The sequence below is a fragment of the Pongo abelii genome, chromosome 3, assembly GCF_028885655.2.
Source record: "Pongo abelii isolate AG06213 chromosome 3, NHGRI_mPonAbe1-v2.0_pri, whole genome shotgun sequence".
Lineage (NCBI taxonomy): Eukaryota > Metazoa > Chordata > Mammalia > Primates > Hominidae > Pongo > Pongo abelii.
The window spans coordinates 186,910,755-186,933,621 of NC_071988.2; the positions used below are offsets into that span (position 1 = coordinate 186,910,755).

At 37.5% G+C, this 22,867-nt stretch overlaps 2 protein-coding genes across 2 annotated transcripts in view; one reads left to right on the plus strand and one right to left on the minus strand.

Annotated features, from left to right (window-relative positions):
• The first annotated feature begins 1,668 nt into the window (after positions 1-1,668).
• Positions 1,669-22,537, plus strand: APELA (apelin receptor early endogenous ligand). The gene is made up of 3 exons (XM_009240422.4): positions 1,669-2,092; positions 3,582-3,671; positions 20,103-22,537. Exons 1-2 carry the CDS (start codon positions 2,017-2,019, stop codon positions 3,668-3,670), a joined length of 165 nt encoding a protein of 54 aa, XP_009238697.1. The 5' UTR covers positions 1,669-2,016; the 3' UTR covers position 3,671; positions 20,103-22,537.
• The window catches only part of TRIM61 (tripartite motif containing 61), a 77,954-nt gene continuing 73,774 nt past the window's right edge, over positions 18,688-22,867 (minus strand). The window contains exons 7-8 of the transcript XR_008524851.2: positions 21,137-21,259; positions 18,688-18,974 (exon numbers count right to left, since the gene is read on the minus strand). The gene's annotated coding sequence lies outside the window, so the exon portion shown is untranslated. The remainder of the gene's footprint in view (positions 18,975-21,136; positions 21,260-22,867) is intronic.

Consider the following 22,867-nt stretch of genomic DNA (forward strand, 5'->3'; position numbering starts at 1 on the left):
ATAATTTTAAAACATGTAAATAAATCGTGTAAATTTTCATGAGTTTAATACATAATCACTCTTTCAGGTAGAAAACCAGGTATTTTATCACATCTTTTTTCTTTTAATGAGAAAAATGATGTTCTATGTGGTTAGATGACTTATATAACAGTTTTCTCTGTCCTGATCAGTGGAGATATGTATCTTCCACAGCACTGGTGCATATTAGCGATATTCTAGGAATTCATTGTTGATCACCTGGTAATGAAATATAAAAATTTTAGTCAATATTTGCTGTGTGTGGTAGGTCTCTATCTTATCTATAAAGACTCACTACTCAACCTTTGAACAGACTTAAAACTTGGCCTGAAAATATAGTGCCAAAATCTGTATTGATCTCTTATTGATTTAACATTCAACTTTGTTAGCATGCTGTTTTCCTGAGTGATGTACTAAGAAGACTGGGGCGGGAAATGGGGAGGGATTTAAAAATCTGAGTAAATTCTTTGCCATTCTTAAGTCACTTGTATATCATGAGTTCAAACTCTATTGTATTCCATTGATTTTATGAGGTGATGTACAGCATGGTAAAGTAGGACCCTTTAACACTATGCTTGTAGTCCCCAAACATGTCAATATATTCTCAAGACTTCAATAAAGTGAATTTAAGAATTTTTGTATGCCATTGCCTATTATAAACCCCATGCCTAACTAGACAGGCAGGGAAATTTACAGATTGACTTATAAAATCAAGACAAATTGTGCATTAAATTCAAACCTCAGGAAACCCCAAGGTTATGTACCACCTCCCTGAGTCTAAAGAAGCCAAATACAACAAAATTCCTAACAGTTCAAAACAAATTACACATGCTTTAGAGCTAGTACTTTGGCTGTACTTGTGTTTCAGGGCATATCTACACTATTTTTTTGGCATTTTGCATTTTACCTAAAATATGATCGATATAGCTGTTATAAATGGAATTTATTATACTTACATAATAAGTATAGTCATTTCCATTTATAACAGCTATATCTGACATATAAGGGAGCACTTGAAACAAAAAGAGATCTTGGTGCATGTGTGTAAAAGACAAGGCTAGACTGTTTTTGTGTTTTCTGAATTCACTGGGAGATGAACTAAGACTTTTTTTCTCCATCTCCAATTTCTGTGACTGTGGTATGTTAGCCTGGTATTCCACCACATATAAATTTTTAACTGAACACAGATTTCATGAGTTTGTGGCTTGCCTGAACTGCCTTTTTTAAAATCCTGGACATTTGCAGATGAAAATAATCTCCATTACTTTAAAAATTGCACTTTACAAAATATTAATATAAATGTATATGTTTTGCAGATTTATTTCAAAACATTCTAAATTCCAAAAATCTTTACTGATACAAACCCAATGAATTAGGCAATTTGGAGAGTTAGTGTAAACAGGCACTACTTTGTGGTAAGTTTGGTAAAGATAAAGCATTTCAGCACATGTTCTGCCACAAAGCATTTGGGACTCTTATGTTAGAGCTTCAGAATTCCTTCTGAAAAAGACAAAAGAGAGACTTCCTGTCATTTCCACTGGTTTCTGCATGTGGGACCAATATGGGCAAAGTTTAAACAGATGCAAATGGTAAGGGGAGGAGGGAGTGTCATGTCTTGTTTTACGTATTTCTTCATATCCAGATTGAATTTAAGTCCTTCTCTTCTTGGAGCTTTCGGAGTACACCTCCACTAAAGTTATAGCATGCTTGAATGGTTTATTTCACCAATATTTGCTTATGGAAATAAAGGGGAGTGGCTGAGGAGAAAGAGGAAGAGGAGTGGAGGAGGGGTTTGAGGCTGAGGGAGGCTCTGACCACAGCACACAGCACCGGCAACTTTGTCTAATGTGATCATTAACCTTCCTGCAAAACACAGCTGGCAGTTCTCTGAGGTTTGTCATTAGAATGTGAAGACAGCCACACAGATATTGCACAGACTATTTACGGATCATTTGGTTTACATTGAGAGTCATTGCTCCACTTTTGTGCGGTAGGAAAATGAGATTTCAGCAATTCCTTTTTGCATTTTTTATTTTTATTATGAGTCTTCTCCTCATCAGCGGACAGAGACCAGGTAGGCCTTTGATACATTTGTACAAGTAACTTGTTTTGCCTGTTTGCATCCCTGGGTCTCTGAGCATGATTGTGTTTATCTGAAAACCACTTAGGTGTGCTTTCAGTTAGTAGTACTGGGGATAAATGTGTAGGATTTTGAAAGTATGCTATCTATCTTGTTGGGTCTATTATTTCAATATTTTAAAAACAGCTGGGCTTCGAAATAATAAGTATTTTACCACTATTTTTCCTAAATGCAAAGAAAATAGATCTCTAAGCTATTGCAGATTATGTTGTCTTTACGAGTAAAATGAAACAGAAATGTTCGTCTATTCATTATAAAGGTAAATAAATGTATAGATTTTTAGGTAAAATGCAAACTCCAAAGCAGTTTATTTAAAAAGTATGTTGCTGCCTGGAGTAGGGACTGAATTAACATACAAAAAGCATAATGCAACAAAATGCAGATTAAATCTTAAAACAGGTCAATAGCTGTTATTTCTAATTATGTAACTAGGCATGTCACTTAAAACAAGTAAGTGCAGTTTTTATTATTATTATGCTTATAGAGCTAAAAAGCATCAAAAATATGTATGGTAAAGATACATAATATTAATTTACTTGACACGTTTTCAAAGATGATATCAAGTATATTGTACTTAACCAACAGAAATTTAGTACACAAAAGTATTCTAATGTACTTTTACTTCAAAACCAAACAGCTAAGATTTCAAAGAACCAGTAAGTTTGAAAAAAAAAAAGAAAGAAAAGAAAAGAGAGAAAGGAAGAGAGAGAAAGAAAGAAAGAAAGAAAAATTAGAAAGTTAAAGTTTTCTGAACCACAAACCCAACTTTAAATAAAAAGTTGGTAATATTTACATCCAATATGTTAGATTATTCACTTGATAATATACTTCTTCAGTTAGAACAGAAAATGATGCATCACTTGTTAAAAATTCAGACTTTGCTTTTTAGTGAATTAGAAGTTTGATCACTGTGAGTTTATTTCAAATGATGTCCCCTGGTCTGTGCTTTTACATAAATAAGAAAAAAGTTCCAATTCAGCAACTCTGAGAAAGCAGCTTGATCCCTTCTCATTGTTTACAGCAGTCACTATTCAAACCATTTATGCTTTTCGGAAATACAGAGTAGCTTGGACAATGTTCTTACAAAATATTTGTGATTAATTTACTACATAAAATAAAAGGTCTAGGAGCATTTAGGAAAAAAGCATGTAAAAGGAGGAGGATATTACTATTAAGATGTGGCTATATTGCTTAACGATGGGGATGAAAAAATAAGAGTAAAAGAAGATCTTGCTATTAACATTAACTGTTAGGAACACCCCTTGTGTATGTGCATCACATTGGTTTTTAATTTTATAATCACATTTGAACAAATAGCAAATAACCACAGTCTAGTTTGGCTCCAAAATATGTTTGCATTGTCTAGATTAAACAACAATTAAGCCTCTGAAAAATGCTCCTAATACTTCTCTTTTTCCTTCAGTTAATTTGACCATGAGAAGAAAACTGCGCAAACACAATTGCCTTCAGAGGAGATGTATGCCTCTCCATTCACGAGTACCCTTCCCCTGAGGTATTTCTGACAGAAAATAGTTTTGCTACATTTAGGCAGTGTTCCAAATTAGATATACCAGAGAATGTTTCTTCACAGTTTGTAATATGTGATAATGGCTTATGGTGATGTCAAGACTTAAGAGATGCATACCAATAAATGAAAGAGTTAAATGAATGACATGACTTTTGAGAATTGCTTTAATAGTTAAGGAACAAAATTAGACAGATGAGGACAATGTAGGAAAATCTTGATAACTGTTGAATCTGAGTAACGGCTACATGGGGGCTAATATTATTGCGGATGTTATGCAGAACAAGCCGATTCCCCTATTAAGACCAGTGTGTGAAAGCATTTGGATGTATTCACCCAACAGCACCAGCACCATACCAGCGACGAACTACCATCAATACTTCGGGGTTTCTTTTCCTCTCTTTCTCTCCTCCTTCTCCTCTCCCCTCTCCTCTCTCCCCCAGGGTCTTGCTCTGTCACCCAGGCTGCAGTGCAATGATGTGATCTCAGCTCGTTGCAGCCTCAACCTCCCAGGCTCAAGTGATCCTCCCACCTCAGCCCCCCAAGTAGCTGGGACTACAGGCATGCGCCACCACTCTTGGGTAATTTTTGTATTTTTTATAGAGATGAGGGTTTCCCATGTTGCTCAGGCTGGTCTTGAACTCCTAGCCCCAAGTGATGCACCCGCCTTGGCCTTCCAAAGTGCTAGAATTTCAGATGTAAGCCACCACACTTCATATTCCTATTCAACTATTATTTGCCCTCAGGGTTTATTTATTTTTTTCTGAAAATATTTCTTTTAATAGATAAAGTAAACTTAACACTAATGAAATGGCAGCTTTCCAGCCTCACCAATAGTAGTGATCTTGATAGTCACATCTTAAGGATAAATTCTGGTAGAGTTTTGCTCCTCCCTTTTCTTGTTTTTTACACTTGTTAAATAATGTTACACCACCACAATTACCGGTAATACTGCTTGAATCAGTTAACTTCAAACGCTGTCCAAGTTTAAGTCACTTCATACTAAAAAATACACAGTTTGGCATTCCATTGTAAGTATTTCAAGCTCATTAATTCATTTAAGATATAGCTTCCTTAAAAAATGCCATAGAAATAGCCCTCATCTGGTTAACATACACAGGCAATAGCTAAATTAGCTTATTCAGTTGGCCTGTAGAGTAGCTTTTACGGTTCCATTCATTCAGTGGAAAGAACAGTTGCTGTATCTATTGTTTAATGCTTTCCAAACCTGGGGAAAGCCCTGTAGCAGAAAATTAAATGAAGGAGGAGCAATTTCATAATAAACATTTATCAAAAGGATTGAGACAAAAATGTCAAGTTCTCTATGTCTATATCTGTAACAAATTAATCTTTGTTATCAAAATACGAAAAATAGCTTTGGTGGAGGAATCCAGAAATATACAGTAGGAGGTTTCTGAGAAGCCAATTAATGGTGATTGAAACATGCTTTAAAAAGATTTTCTGTGTTAAAATATCCTTTGGTGTGTGTTGATAATGCTTCCAGCAGAGCATTTCAGTGTCATGTATAAAATAATGGTAAAAATCTGTGCTTAAGAGGAATAGAGACACCTCAGATTTTTCCAGCACTCCTTCATAAATAACAAAGAGGAGAGGACACATTTCACAATAGCAAGAGAATTCCTGCATATACAAAGAAAGATACCTTGCAAAATATAAACACAAGTCTTTAGATAGCCACAGATTATCCTCAAATCACATACCATAAAAACCAGTGTTACAAGTAAGCATGAGTAGTGAAATTTTAATTTTTAAAGTTGAGGGAAATTTTGACTTACAAATCAAGTTTGTAAACTGAAGGGAAATTTAATTAAAGCTATGCAAACTACTTAAAAATAGCAACCCTTTAAAAAAGTTGGCTGAGAGCTTATAAAACTGCTTGGGTGACAGCATCCATTTTCTCAGTTTTAGACTAGTTCTACATTTCAGCTACAGTTCTTTGAAGAATGTTTAAAAGTCACCTGTTGGAATCTACTGTAAGAGTTAATGTAAGATAAACATTAGATAATTTTTCAAGACCTTGCTCAACCAGCACTATAATAACAAGTGCTACCTTCAGATCTGATAACATAATTCTCACTGTCGTAAATACTTTCCCATTTTTTCTATGTTTTGCAACAAAGGCACTTTGATAACTTGGTAAATGTACTGTAAACCTAGGTAGTGGGCTCTAAGGCAAAACACCCCTTTCACTTCTTCCCCTCTAATTTTTTGGATGCTTTAGATAAAATCACATGTGGTTATTTGATCAGTTAGGATCAAGTAAGACTTTGTAAAAGGATAGGTAAGGTAAACAATTGACTTTGAAAGTTTTCCAGATTAACCCTTTATTAGAGTGTTCAGACCTTTAGCTCTTTTAATAGGAATGTCATATTATCTTTACTGTCAATTTTTCCAGCTCCTGGGGTCATCCTCAACGATCCCAGCCTATGCAACTGAATTAATTACACAGAAAAATCTATGCTGTATGCAGTTCATTTCCTTGATTTTTTTTCTCAGAAATATTTTGGCATCACCTTCAGTCCTAAGTGATTTAGAGTGAAGGAGAGCAAGAGAAGGGGTGTCAGGAAATGCAAGTCTACAGGTTAATGTGAGGGCCCTAGAGTGGAAAATGAGGTCTCGACTTAAGACTGGAATGACTTCTCCCTTCTAACAGTAAAATCTCACTACATCAATGCTTTTATTTATAAGTATGTACTCTAAGGCCAGGTCCAGTGGCTCATGCCTATAATCCCAGTACTTCAGGAGGCAGAGGTAGGTGGATTGCTTGAGTGCAGGAGTTCAAGACCAGCCTGGACAACATGATTAAAACTTGTCTCTACCAAAAAAAAAAGTTAGCCAGGCATGGTGGCGTGTGCCTCTAGTCCTAGCTATTTGGGGGGCTGAGGCCTCCAGGGAGGATCATTTGAGCCCAGGAGTTTGAGGCTGCAGTGAGCTATGATTGTGCACTCCAGCCTAGACTCTGTCTCTAAAACATTACTTACTTAATATGTACTCTAGATAACTACATACTGTGTCAATACATACTCTACTAGGTTTTTTTTTTTTTTAATTTATTTTTATTTTTTGAGATGGAGTTTTCACTCTTGTTGCCCAGGCTGGAGTGCAATGGTGCCATCTCGGCTCACCACAGCCTCCACCTTCCAGGTTCTAGCGATTCTCCTGCCTCAGCATCCCGAGTAGCTGGGATTACAGGCATGCACCACCACACCCAGCTAATTTTGTATTTTTAGTAGAGACAGGGTTTCTCCATGTTGGTCAGGTTGGTCTCGAACTCCCGACCTCAGGTGATCCGCCCCCCTCGGCCTCCCAAAGTGCTGGGATTACAGGCATGAGCCACTGTGCCTGGTCTAGCCAGCTTTTTAATAACAATTGTAATACATCTTCATGGTGTAGAATATATTTCTAACAGTGGAAGAATGTAAAGTCAAAAGTACAAGTTCCCCATCCTACCCTATTGCCCATATTCATGTTCCAGAGGTAATGACTATGAAAATACTTTTGGAAAAAGTGTCTTTTAATACATTATTATTATTATTATTTTTAATTTTATTATTATTATACTTTAAGTTTTAGGGTACATGTGCACAACGTGCAGGTTTGTTACATATGTATACATGTGCCATGTTGGTGTGCTGCACCCATTAACTCGTCATTTAGCATTAGGTATATCTCCTAATGCTATCCCTCCCCCCTCCCCCAACCCCACAACAGTCCCTGGTGTGTGATGTTCCCCTTCCTGTGTCCATGTGTTCTCATTGTTCAATTCCCACCTATGAGTGAGAACATGCAGTGTTTGGTTTTTTGTCCTTGTGATAGTTTGCTGAGAATGATGGTTTCCACTTTCATCCATGTCCCTACAAAGGACATGAACTCATCAATTTTTGTGGCTGCATAGTATTCCATGGTGTTAATACATTATTTTTAATTGAGTCCAGCTGATACTCTCTTGTCACCCTCACTTGGTATTCAAGCTTTGCTTCTAGTTTCCTATTTTCTGTCTTATTCTTACCCCCTTGCAGTCATGAGCATCTGACCCCCTTAACCAAACCTGCCCTGCTTCCCAACTCTTCCTGCAATTGTCCTAGCATCTTCATCCTTCTCACTCCATTCTCTCCACCTCTTGGGTTTAAGTGAAACCCAACTCTGCTTTCAGCATAGAATCTCTACTTTCGTGGAGCACTTCATCTCCAACTTTAGCGGGGCTCTCTGGGAAGAACTCTTCTGCATTTCATATTCCTATTCAACTATTATTTCAAAGTAATAACCTCTAGTTTCTTTACACTTCTTAATCTCCTCTTCCAACTTACAGCAAAAGATAACTCCTCTTACTTCATGGTGAAATAGGAGGTCATTAAGCCTCAAAATCCAACCTCACCCTCAAACTACAGACATCTACATCTACAATGCTTCTTTTATGTTCCCTTACTAGTCTTTCTTTTTTTTTTTTTTTTTTTTTTGAGACAGGATCTTATTCTGTCACCCAGGCTGGGTGCCATGGCGTGATCATAGTTCACTGTAGCCTTAAAGTCTTGAGCTCAAGTTATCCTCCTGCCTCAGCTTTCCAAGTATCTGACAGTACCGGTGTGTGCCACCATGCTTGGCTAATTTTAAGATTTTTTTGTAGAGACAGGGTCTAACTTTGTTTCCAGGCTAGTCTTGACCTTCTGGGCTCAAGCCATCCTCTTACCTTGGCCTCCAAAAGTGCTGGGATTACAGGCATGAGCCACTGTGTGTGGCCCCTAGTCTTTCAATAAAAAATAACTCTCGGGTATGGGTAATCTTCCTACACCTCAAGGACCTTGATCTAGCAATTATACTCTCTTGCTCCCCCAGAATGTTCAATATGTCAACACTGATCTATTTTGTCTTAAAAAAAAAAAAAAGACAGAAAGATGAAAGAGACAAAGACAGAAAGAGGAAGAGAAGAAATAAAAAGAAGAAAGAAAGAAGACAGAAAGAGAGGAAGAGAAGAAAGAGAAGGGAAGAAAAAAGGAAAGAGAGAGAAACAGGGAAAGAAGGAGAGAAAGAAAGGAAGGAAGGAAGGAGAGAAAGAAAGGAGAGAGGAAAGAAACAAAGAGAGAGGGAGAGAAGAAAGAAAAAGAGGACGGAAAGAAGGAAAGAAAGAAGAGTTCCACCATTGACTCCATAGTGCTCTCTAGTGACCAGCACATGTTCTCTTCATCTCTTCAAAGCCACCCTTTTTGAAAAGGCAGCTGTTTTCTTTCCTCCCAACTATTTTCAACACATTGTTCCCCTTTTCCTTCTGGGGAAGGTCCATTATGACTTCCTTCTTCTGAATCCAGTGAATGTGTTTCAGTCCTGATCTCAGTTATCCCGCTGTAGGTCAAATGGAAAACAAAATAATAACAATAATTTGACAAACAACACCTTACAACATATACCTTTCCAATTTCATCTGTTACCTTATTCTTTCCCCCTTGCCTGTCCCAGAGGGGATAAGAGTTAAGACTGTTTGGACCTACTGGATTCAAGCCCTGGCCACACAGCTCACTCTCTGGTGATCATTTTTGGTAAGTCATTTATTCTCTCTGAGCTTCCCTCCACTTCCAGATCTATAAGATGGAACTTGTTATGGCCCTTACCCTATCATAACAATACTTGGCACACAGTAAGTGCTAAATAAATAGTAGTTAGACTTATTATTACTTTAAAATCAGTCCATTCTTCATCTCTTAACTGTTCTTCAAGCTATGCTTTTACCTCAAATGTATATTTTTTCACTTTTTTTCTCAGTATCATTCATCCTTTAGGAAACCTTCTCTGATTTTAATACCCCTACTAGTTACAATAGATATGCCCACTTTTGCTCTCAGAGCACTAGTTACATACTTCTGTTAAAGTCCTTAACGCCTGGCATTAGAAAGTGTTAACTGACTATAGTCCTCCTCTCTTCCTCTGCATGCTGTAAATTCCCTGAAGGCCGAGGATAGGTTTTATTTATCTTTGTATCTTCAGCCCAAAAAAAGTGCCTGCAATATAGCAGGCACTTCATAAGTTGTTTTTGTTTGTTTTTGTTTGTTTCGTTTTGTTTTGTTTTGTTTTTGAGACGGAGTCTTGCTCTGTCGCCCAGGCTGGAGTGCAGTGGTGCGATCTCAGCTCAAGCAATTCTCCTGCCTCAGCCTTCCAAGTAGCTGGCATTACAGGTTTGCGCCACCACACCCAGCTAATTTGTTTATTTTTAGTAGAAACGGGGTTTCACCATGTTGGCCAGGCTGGTCTCGAACTCCTGACTTCAAGTGATCTGCCTGCCTCGGCCTCCCAAAGTGCTAGGGTTACAGGTGTGATCCATCTTGCCCAGCCTCATAATATTGCTAAAAGAGGTAAAATAGGCTGGGCGTGGTGGCTCACACCTATCATCCCAGCACTTTGGGAGGTCAAGGCGGGCAGATCGCTTGAGGTCAGGAGCTTGAGACCAGCCTGACCAACATGGTGAAATGCCATCTCTACTGAAAATACAAAAATTAGCCAGGTCTCGTGGCAGGCACCTGTAATCCCAGCTGCTCAGGAAGCTGAGGCAGGCGAATCACTTGAACCCAGGATGTGGAGGTTGCAGAGAGCCGAGATCACGCCATTGCACTCCAGCCTGGGTGACAGAGCGAGACCGTGTCTCAAAAAAAAAAAAAGATGAAACGAAATGAAGCTTTTATTTATTATCTTTTAATTTAAGATAATAAATTTAAGACTTGTTCTCACTAGATACACACATTTTCAGATTTATTTTCTAATATTTCTAGGATGGAACTGTGATTTTCTATCTCTGTGGTGGAGATATTTCCTTTTCTAGGAATTTCTCTCATCAAGTCCAAACTCTCTCCCTCCTTGAGAGTTCTCATAAATCCCATTTTCCTCATGAGGGCCACCCTAATTCAGTTAGTTTAAAATAATCATCATCCTCCTAACATCACAGCACTTTCAGTAGTAGGCTTTTAAAGCCATCTATCACATTCGACTTTGTTTCTTTAGATTTTTATCAGTATTGAAATATGAGCTCCTTGAAGACAAGATTTAGCCCCTAAAGCTTAAGGTACAACAAACCTTTGCTTAATGTGAATGGCCCAAGAACTGCCTTAAATATGGGGCATTCCTGTGTGGGCTGAAATATCTGCAGGACATATTGCATAAAGCTAAATGAAATATAGAAAATTACTCTTTTCTAAATTAATCACAGCCCAGTGTCCAAAGGTCATGCTTGGAGGAAATCCCTAATGTCCCTAATTTACTGATGAGATAAAACTTTTCTGTAAAGATTATGATGCCATCCGGCCACAGTGGCTCACACTTAAAAACCCAGCACTTTGGGAGCCTGAGGTGGGAGGATCTTTTAAGACCAGGAGTTTGAGATCAGCCTGGGCAACACAGCAAGACACTGTCTCTACAAAAAATACATTAGCTAGCATGATGGTGCATACCTGTAGTTCTAGCTACTCAGGAGGCTGAGGTGGGAGGATTGCTTGAGCCAAGGGGGTTGAGGCTGCAGTGAGCTGTGATCATACCACTGCACTCCAGCCTGAGAGACAGAGTGAGACTCCGTCTAAAAAAAAAAAAAGATGATGATGCCTTAATGATAAATATATTTACTTATACACTTATATATCAAATACATAAATATAGTGATGTTTATATTACAAACATTTATTACTATAATTGTATATTCCTCTGAACAAAGTATGTATACAATGTTCTAGAGTCTCAAAGTTTTCTTTTTTTTTTTGAGACTGAGTTTCACTCTTGTTGCCTAGGCTGGAGTGTAGTGCAGTGGCACAATCTCGGCTCACTGCACCCTCCACCTCCCAGGTTCAAGCAATTCTCCTGGCTCAACCTCCCAAGTAGCTGGGATTACAGGCAACTGCCACCATGCCTGGCTAATTTTTTTGTATTTTTAGTAGAGACGGGGTTTCACCATGTTGGCCAGGTGGGTCTCAAACTCTCGACCTCAGGTGATCTTCCCAGCTCAGCCTCATAAAGTGCTGGGATTACAGGCGTGAGCCACTGTGCCCGGCCAGTTTTCTTCATTTTAAAAACTGATTTCTCCTTACAAAATGCGTAACAATTCTTTCCATAGATAGCTAAACTAGCTGCTCTCTACCGTGTTGTTCAGGAATCTAAAATTTCTTTTTAGCATAAATCCCATCTAATCCATTCCCCCCCTTACCCACCCCCATCTTCCTCTTCCTTCTTGGTATTACGGAAGGCATGGCCAATCCTTCTTATGTGCTGTGGGTCCCCTTCTCTCCCTAAGATTTCTTAGGAATTTCAAGCTGTCACTTATACCTTTACCTCTCTGGATCATCGTGTCAACTTGAAAGTTTAAATGGTGATAAGCCTATATCCTAAAACAAACAAAACACACATATAACATCCACATACCCCTCAGTCAATGCTCTCATGATTTTTCTGTACTCATTGTCCCTGATTCATTATTTTGTATTCACATCTAAATCCACTTTAATCTGTCTTACATCTGCATTAGAATTATCCTTATCTTACTAAATTTTTTTTTTTTTTGAGATGGAGTTTCTCTCTTGTCACCCAGGCTGGATTGCAATGGTTCCATCTCAGCTCACTGCAACCTCTGCCTCCTGGGTTCAAGCGATTCTCCTGCCTCAGCCTCCTGAGTAGCTGGGATTACAGGCATGCACCACCACGCCCAGCTAATTTTTGTATTTTTAGTAGAGACAGGGTTTCACCACGTTGGCCAGGCTGGTCTCGAACTCCTGACCTCAGGTGATCCATCTGCCTCAGCCTCCCAAAGTACTGGGATTACAGGCTTGAGGCACCATGCCCGGTCTGATCTTTCTAAATTAATTGACAAATTTTAGTCTTTTTCCTGATTTCACAGCAGAATTTAGCAGCTGGCTACTTAGCCTGCAAAAGTCCCTTCCCTTCAATTCCAGGGCACCATACTTATTTCCACTAAGTTCTCAGCCAACCCTCTGCCTCCTAAACAGGCTGTTGTACCCTGCAAGGTATAATAAAATGTATCTCTACTCTCTCCTGCTCTGTTTTATCCATTCCTTTAGCCTCAATTACCTCTTTACACTTAATCATCATACTCCTGAGGAAAAAAAGAAAAAAAGAAGATAACCACTCAAATGAATCAAGCCAGGGCTATTTTATTCAGAGTTTACATAGCAAGGGAGTCAGCCAGCATCTCTTGAGTGTGGCAGAGGACCAAGACAGGCAGAGAATCAGGAAAGCTTCATTGTGAGAAACAGAGAAGGCTTTAGGTATGATGTGACTGGAGATTGTTGGCATGGGAAAGCTGAAGGCAGGCTATCTAGAAGCAGGATATCCTATTTGATTTGGGGAGTATATGTGGTTTTCTTCAGTTAGTCCTAAGTTAGAATCAGGGGACGAGGGATAAAAAGGAAACTGGTAGTTCTTGACCATCTGGGACCAGCTGCTGCAGAGGTTGTGATTCGGCTTCCTGGGCTGGTTGCTGCAGTTTGTGGGTCAAAGCATTAATATAGGATCTGGCCATTGTACACTTGTACATATTGAGTCTCCCAGTTCTCAATTTGTCACCAGTTCACATCACACAAGCTCAACTACTGTTTACCTTGCAGCAACCTTCACACCTCCACTTTTGCTTCTCTTTTATCCATTCTCCATATTATGGCTTCTATACTGCTTAAGGTCCTTTAGTGATTTCTCATTACCCTTACAATTGAAATAAAATTCTGAATGTAAACCACAAAAGCGCTTCTCTGTGAATTTGTCAAATATGTCATGTTCCTTACCACTTCAGGGCTTTTACACATTATTTCCTCCGCCTAGACATGCTTTTTTCCTACTCTTCACCTTTTTCCTACTCAGTGAAAATTTTGATTAAATGTCACTTCACTTGAGAGTGTGTGTGTGTGTGTGTGTGTGTGTGTGTGTGTGTGTGTGTGTGTGTGTGTGTGTGTGTGTGTGTGTGTGTGTGTGTGTGTGTGTGTGTGTGTGTGTGTGTGTGTGTGTGTGTGTGTGTGTACCATATATAACTTCTTCTTTTTGAGACAGAGTTTTGCTCTTGTTGCCCAGGCTGGAGTGCAATGGCATGATCTGGCCTCACTGCAACCTCTGCCTCCCGGGTTCAAGCGATTCTCCTGCTTCAGCCCCCCAAAAACTTCTTTTATTACACTGGCCAAAGTAACCTTGGTGAGGGTGGGGTGGGAGTGGGGGTGAGGGTGGGGAGTATGTGAGGGCTTGGAGTTCTTTAGGTATCACATTTCGTTTATGTCAAAATTGTGCTGCAGTTTAGTTCAATTTTATACTTAGTCTTCACATTTTTTTCTAATAGCAACATTTTTATATATACAAAAATTATGTGTGTATAAATATGACATATATACACATTATTTAAACATGAAATCCATTTACTGCTTTGTCTTTTACTTAGCATCTAAGTGACATTTAATCTACTTTAATATGTGTATAAATATGACATATATACACATTATTTAAACACATATGAAATCTATTTACTGCGTTTGTCTTTTACTTAGATGTATTTATTTGTACATATGAAAACAATAAGTTATTTTTATTTTTATTTTACTTTAAGTTTCAGAATACATGTGTAGAACGCACAGGTTTGTTACGTAGGTAAACGTGTGCCATGGTGGTTTGCTGCACCTATCAACCGTCACCTAGGTATTAAAAGAAGGTCATTTTGAATGACACTGTAGTCCAGTCGGCTCTCCATTTCCGTGGGTTTTTCATTACATCAGCCAATGGCAGATTGAAAATATTTGGGGAAAAAAACAGAATGGTAGTATCTGTACTGAACATTTCAAACTTTTTTCCTCGTCTTTATTCCCTAAACAATACAGTATAACAACTATTTACATATCATTTATATTGTATTAGGTATTATAAGTAATCTGCAAACAATTTAAAGTATACGGAAGGCTGAGTAATTTATATGCAAATACTACACCATTTTATATAAGGGACTTCAGCATCCACGGATTTTGGTATCCAAGGGAAATCCTAGAACCAGTTCCCAGGGATACTGAGGGATGATTGCATTTCACTGTATGGATAGCCTTAATTTATTTATCTTGACTTTATTGATCAATATTTATGTTTTGTAGTATTTATGCTATTTTGAACAATGTTGCAGTGAACTGGCATGCATACGTATTTGAACATATGTACACTTATTTTCTTACAAAATACTCCTGGAAGTGGAATTATGAGGATATGCATATTTAATTATTTTCAGATATCGTTTATACACCAGACAATTCACCCATTTAAGGTGTACAATTTAATGGCTTTTACTATATTCCTAAGTTGTGCAACCATCACCATGATCAATTTTAGAACATTTTCATCATCCCATAAAGAAACCCCATTCTCATTAGCAGGCACTCCCCAGCTGTTCAGTCCTAGACAACCACTAATCTACTTTCTGTCTCTATAGATTTCCCTATTCTAGATATTCCATATAAGTGAATTCTTGTGATATGTGGTCTTTGTAATTAGCTTTTTTCACTTAATGTTTTCAGGGCCCATCCATGTAGTAGCATGTATCAGTACTCCACTCCAATTTATGACTGAATACAATTCCATGATATGGAAAAATCACATTTTGTTTGTCCAGTCACCTATTGATGAACATTTGGGTTATTCCGGCTGTTTGGCTAATATGAATCATTCTGCTGTGAACATTAGTGTATAAATTTTTGTTGGAACATATGTTTTCAGTTCTCTGGGAATTAAAAGAGAGGAATTGTTGGGTCATATTGTTATTCTATGTGTAACTCATTGAGGAACTGCCAAGCTGTTTTTCACAGTGGTGGCATCATTTCACATTCCCACCAGCAGTATATGTGGGTTTTAATTTCTCCACATAACTTGCTAACACTTGTTATGGCTATCCTAGAAGGTGTGAAGTGACAACTTATTGTGGTTTTGATTTGCATTTCCATAATGACTAAAATGTTGAGCATCTTTTCACGTGCTTATTGGATATTTGTGTCTCTTTGGAGAAATGGCTATTCAAATCCTTTGCCAATTTTTCAGTTGGATTATTTGTCTTTATATTGTTGAGCTGTAAGATATATATATATGTATATATTCTGAATACAAGGCCCTTATCTGAAATATGATGTGCAAATATTTTCTTCCATTCTGTGGATGTCTTTTTTTGGTGTTGTCCTTGGAGCAAAAAAGTTTTTAATTTTATTGACATCAAATTAGTCTATGTTTTCTTTGGTAGCTTGTTCTTTAGATATTATGTATTTTAAAAAAATAATCGAAGGTCACAAAGATTTACATCTACTTCGTCGATTTCTGCAAAGAGCCATCTAGTATTTGGATAGGGATAGTTTTAAATCTATAGATCAATGTAACAAGTATAGCCATCTTGACAAAATTAAGTCTTCCAATCCATGAAATGGAATGTATTTCTCTTTGTTCAGGTCTACTTTAATTGCTTTTGTAGTGTTCAGAGTACAAGTTTTGTACTTCCTTTGTTAAATTTATTTCTAAGTATTTTATTCTTTTGGTGCTATTGCAAATGGAATTTTCTTAATTTCATTTTTGAATTGTCCATTGCTAATGTATAGGCATACAATTGATTTTTTATTCATCTTATATCCTGAAATCTTAATAAAGTTATTGATTCATTCTCATAGGTTTTTCAGAAGGTTCCTTAGGATTTGCTGTGTGCAAGCTCACGTACGAGATCGCCTGCAAATTGAGACAGTTTCTTCTAACTTTCTAATCTGGGTTTCTCTTTTCTTACCTAAGTGCCCTGACAAGAACCTCCAAAGTAGTTCAAGCAAACATGTTTGTCTTATTCTTGGTCCCAGATTTAGTCTTTCATCCATTAAGTATTATGTTAGCTATGGGTCTTTGTAGATGACCTTTATCAGATTGAGAAAGTTCTTTTTCTATTGCAAGATTGCTGAATGTTGTCATTATGAAGGGAGGATGTTTGTTTTGGTCAACTTCTTTTTCTGTATCTAAATTATCATGTGTGGCCAGGTGGTGGCTCACGCCTGTAATCCCAGCACTTTGGGAGGCTGAAGGGGGCAGATTGCTTGAGCCAGGGAGAGGCCAGCCTGGGCAACATAGCAAAACCCCGTCTCTACAAAAAATACAAATAATTAGCCAAGCAGGTGTGGTGGCATGCGCCTACAGTCCCAGCTACTCAGGAAGCTGAAGTGAAAGAATCGCCTGATCCCAGGCCCAGGAAGTCGAGGCTGAGTGAGCTGTGATCAAACCACTGCATTCCAGCCTAAGCAATGGAGTGTGACCCTGTCTCAAAAGAAAAAAAAGAAAAAAAAAAACATACAGAAAACCAAATATATGTTCACACACACATATATATGTATATATATTATCATATGTTATGTGTTTTGTCTCTTATTCTATTGATATTATGCATCACATTAAATGATTTTCAGATGTTAAATTAACTTTGTATTTCCAAGGTAAATCCCACTAAATCATAATGTTCTTCATATGTTGCTGAATTTAGATTGTTAGTATTTTGCTGAGGATTTTTACAGCTACATTCACAAGAGATATTGGTCTGTACTTTTCTTATGATGTCTTTCTCTGATTTTGGTATCAGGGTAACCATAAAATGACGTGGGAAGTGTTTTCTCCTCTTCTAAATTTTGGAAGAGTTTGGGAAAAAGTGATACTAATTATTCTTTAATTGATTTATAGGATTCACCAGTGAAGCAATGTGGTTCTTTTTGGAAAGTTTCTTAATTGTTAATTCAATCTTTTTTCTTGTTATAGATCCATTTCAGATTTTTATTTCTTTTTGAGTCAGTTTTGGTAATTTGTGTCTTTCTAGGAATTTGTCTATTTTATCTAATTTATCAAATTGGTTGGCACACAGTTGTTTATACTATTTTCTTATAGTTATTTTTTGTTTCTGTAAGGTTAGTAGTGATGTTCCCTCTTTCATTTCAGAGTAGTAGTTTGAGTCTTTTCTCTTTTATTCTTGGTCAGTCTAAATAAAGTTCATCAATTTTGTTGCTATTTCCAAAGAAACAACTGTGGTTTTGTTGATTTTTGCTATGGTTTTTCCATTCTCCAGTTCATTCGTTTCTACTGTAATCATTATTATTTCCTTGCTTCTGCCTGATTTAGGTTTTGTTTGCTCTTCCATGTTTAGGGTCTTAAGTGAAAAGTTAAGTATTCAATTGGGATCTTTCTTCTCTTTTACTATAGATGTTTATAGGTATAAATTTCTCTTCAAGTGCTACTTTAGCTGTATTCCCTAAATATTCATTGTCATTCATCTCAAAATACTCTCTTATTTCCCTTCTGAGTCTTCTTTGAGTTACTGGTTGTTTAGGAGTATGTTGTTAATTTCCATATATTTGAGAATTTCTCAAATTTCTTTTGTTATTGATTTCTAATTTGATTCCATTGTTGAATCATCTATTTCTCCTTTCAATTCTGCCAGATTTTGCTTCGTGTATTTTAGGGCTCTAAGTATATGTATCTTCATAATTGTTCTATCTTTCTCAATTGACCCTTTTAGCATTATAAATGTCATTCTTTGTCTCTAGTAACAATTTTTGTCTTAATTTTTAAAACTATGACATTATTAGTATATTCACTTCAGCTCTCTTATACTTGCTGCTTGCATGATATCTCTTCTTCCATTCTTTGACTTTCAATCTATTTTTGGCTTTGAATCAGAAATATGCCTTTGCAAAGAACCTATGGTTAATCATGTTTTTTGTTTGTTTGTTTTTTTACCCAGTCTGACACAATCTGCCTTTTGAATAGATTATTTAGTAAGTTCACGTTTAATTTTATTGTTTATATGGTTGAACTTAGGCAATTTTACTTTTTCTTTTCTATATGTCTCATGTCTTTTTTTGTTCCTCTCTTCCTCTTCTACTACTTTCTTTGCATTAAATGAATATTTTCTTAGGTTCATTGTTTGGTCACCGAAAAAAAAAATAATAAAAGGAAACAAAAAATAAGAATATTGTGCAGTATAACATTTTAATTTATTTAACAATTTTTTGGCCAGGCGTGGTGGCTCACACCTATAATCTCAGCACTTTGGGAGGCCGAGGCAGGCGGATCACTTGAGATCAGGAGTTCAAGATTAGCCTGGCCAACATGGCAAAACCCTGTCTCTACTAAAAATACAAAAACATTAGCCGGGTGTCATGGCGCACGCCTGTAATCCCAGCTACTTGGGAGGCTGAGGCAGGAGAATCATTTGAACCCAGGAAGTGAAGGTTGTGGTGAGCCAAGATTGTGCCACTGTGCTTCAACCTGCGCAACAAACATGTATATATTGTAAGTTTGATAAGCAAAAAAAATCCATCTCATTTTCATCTATTTTTTACAAAACACACACATATATATTTTTTCTTTTCTTTTCTTTTTTTTTTTCTTTTTTTTTTTTTTTTTGAGACAGCTCTATCGCCCAGGCTGGAGTGCAGCGGCATGATCTGGGGTCACTGCAACCTCTTTCTTCCAGGTTCAAGCAATTCTTATGCCTCAGCCTCCTGAGTAGCTGGGAATATAGGCATGCAGCACCATGCCCGGCTAAATTTTGTATTTTTGGTAGAGACGGGGTTTCACCATGTTGGCCAGGCTGGTCTCAAACTCCTGGGCTTAAGCAATCCACCTGCCTCGGCTTCCCAAAGTGCTAGGATTATAGGCGTGAGCCACCATGCCCAGCCACACATATATATTTTTTCGAGATGAGCTCTTGCTATGTTTTCCAGGCTGGTTTTAAACTTCTGTGCTGAAGCCTTCCTCTCACCTCAGCCTCCCCAGTAGGTGTGAGCCATCATGCCTGGCTCCATTTCATTTGTATGTTCAAATTTAGGCAATCTGAGTTGAGAGAGATGATTCCAGAAGAGGTATCTCTATATTTGTATTGCTAAATTAGTCATAGTTAACACCCCACTATGACTGTGAGATGTGAAGTGAAAGTGAAATGTGAAGGAGGTGGAAGCTTCCAGAAATGAAGCAAGAAGCAGCCTTCATGTCTTCAGGAGGGGGCCCAAAAAAACTACCTAAGGAAACATTGACACCAGTAGCGCACACCTGTAATCCCAGCTATTCAGGAGGCTGGGGCATAAGAATCACTTGAACTCAGAGGCAGAGGTTGCAGTGAGCCGAGATGGTGCCACTGCACTCCGGCCTGGGCAACAGAGTGAGACTCTGTCTCAAAAAGTAAATATAATAAAAGTTTAAATTCAGCCTTTTAAAGACACATAGGTGCTGCATTTCTGTTGAAAGGTAAGAATATATAAAGTTGCTTTCAGCACTGAAAAACACTGATAAACTTCCATAACTCATTATTAAAAAAAAAAATTAGGCATGTGTTTATTGGTGTGCTGGATAGTATTTCTTTGATGTATTTGTTTCTCCCTTGCCTCTCAAATATAGATCTCTCTAGCTAACTTTACTGGATCTATCAGAAGAAGAAGAGGAGTGAAGGAAAGACACCCAGCCACACAAAAGAACTTCATGATGCCAACAGCGTGATTGCCTAGAAGTTCCTACACAAAAAAAGGATCATTTGAAAGCACCTGGAATGGTTTATTAGCTTCAAAGGATTTTATTCTTCTTGGCTTCTATTTGGAGGGAAAATAACATAAATTCAAAAGGATTCCAATCTGAAGCCCAAATTGTTTGCCTACATAACAAAAATATCTCATCTTTTCCTGCACATTATTATTCTCTTATGGGTTAAAAAGAAAAATACCTTTTAGTGTCTTAGAACTCTCTCATGGTAAGAAGTGCAAGAATTTAAAATGTTGCTTTCATATTCCCATAATTCTCCAAAAGTATTAAATTTGTATGTGTTTGAGTGATTTTCTAAAAACTGCTCAACCTGAAATCAATTGCATTGACCATTTGGCTTTGCACAATAGGGAGAAAATAATTGGTTCATTGATTATATAGAGAGAAAGACTAAGAAAAGCTATTAATTGCTACCAATTTTATGACAAGCTTTAAGGTTTATGAAAGTATGATTTTTTAATTTAATGAGTAATGTCCATTTGAAGTTGAAAGAAAACATAAAATCCTAATTGTAGTTCATTTTATGTTCAAATGAAACCATTGTTTTTGTTTTTGTTTTGAAACAGAGTCTTGCTCTGTTGCCTAGGCTAGAGTGAAGTGGCACACTTTTGTCTCACTGCAACCTCCACCTCCCGAGTTCAAGTGATTCTCGTGCCTCAACCTCCCAATTATAGGCTGGGATTACAGGTGTGCACCACTACACCCAGCTAATTTTTGTATTTTTTGTAGAGATGGGGTTTTACCCTGTTTCCCAGGCTGGTCTTGAACTCAGGCTGGAACCATTCATTTTTTAACCTTTCTCATCATGTAATTATAAGAACCCAGTGTTTGATTTCCTTTGAAGTTTTGTTATGTCCTTTATTATTTTGTATAGATTATTTCTTAAAAAGTCTTACTTAAAGTCGACATCTAAAATACAGTTATGCCAGTGAAGTCCCACTCAGAGTGATATCTGTATCTAAAAGATGAGTGCTCATCATCCTATTAGGCTTTGTCTTGGTGTTGTTCATCCTGAGATGCTGAGACATGGAAATAAAAAATCAGAAGGAATTTAGGGATATGATTACTCAAAAAAGAAACTATCCTGTCTAAATTTGAATTGTATTGATAACTAGGTGTTCCCCAGATGCTAAGATGTTCTTAATTTGTATTTATTGAAGGATCGTTAGCTTAGTGCCACAAAATTTTTCTTACTTTATGTTAATTCCAGATAAGAAATTTACAAGTTTATATCTTTTTTTTTTTTTAAGATGAGATCTGGCTCTATCACCCTGGCTAAAGTGCAGAGGCATGATCTATGCTCAACCTCCACCTCCCTGGCTCAAGCGATCCTTCCACTTCAGCCTCCCGAGTACCTGGGACTACAGGCACTCACGGCCACACCTGACTAATTTGTGTATTTTTTGTAGAGATGGGGTATCGCCATGTTGCCCAGGTTGGTCTCAAACTCAGGCTGGTGAGCTCAAGTGATCCGCCTCCTTGGCCTCCCAAAATACTGGGATTACAGGCATGTGCCACCATGCTGGGTCACAGGTTCATATCTGGAGTAGAAGTTTTACTTTGTAAATATTGTAAAGTAGAAGAAACCATAAACCATTAACCTTTATTTTGCTAAAATGAAAGGTTGGGGTTAATATAAATGTAATTTTAAATAGAAAATCTGACAACACTGTGGAGTTTGTCTTCCTTTCAAAGCTTATTAAAAGTGTCTTTGCGGATGAATGGTACTTTCCACAAGTGCATTTGAGTAGAAACACAACCTATTCTCAGTTATATTTATGTTTAAAACATGTACTTGTTTGTATATTTTGTACTGAAAAAAGAAAACACTTTATAGTCAAGATACATCTCGTTCAATACAAGTCTAAACTAATTCAAGTACAAATTCGCATATTCACAGAAAAAGTTACAAATGAGTTTTACCATTGTAAAGTAATGAAATGGTTATACATTTCTTAATTGTTCAATAAAACACTCAATGATTTGCATGTCTGGCTGTCCTTACTTTGTATAAGAAATGTTCAGCGTTGAGTATAGCATGGTAGAAATGTTCCTGATACCTGTCTCTGTTTCCAGTGTTTGTTCCTATTAATTGAGGCATTTAAGACTGAACAGCCTCGATTCATCCCTTATCACTGCAGATCTTTTACATAATTCAAGATGATCAGAGCAAGGGCAAAGATTCTCTCAAAGTCTACCAAAACACAATAACCAGTGGCACATATGCTTGTTGACCTACCAGAACAGGTCCTTGACATACAGCTATCTTTCATTCACCGGGAGGTGAATGAGACCAGAGGGGTGCCAAATCTGTGTTCTTTAAACTTAACAATTTTTATGGGTTGGTATTCTTTTAATTATTTTTCTTGGAGATAAAGTCTCACTCTGTTGCCCAGGCAGGAGCGCAGTGGCATGCTTCCAGCTCTCTGCAACCTCCATCTCCCAGGTTCAAGCGATTCTGGTGCTTCAGCCTCCCAAGCAGCTGGGATTACAGGCATCCGCCACCATGTCCAGCTAATTTTTGTATTTTTATTAGAGACAGGTGTTCACCACATTGGCCAGGCTAGTCCCGAACTCCTGACCTCAAGTGATTCACCAGCCTCGGCCTCCCAAAATGCTGGGATTAC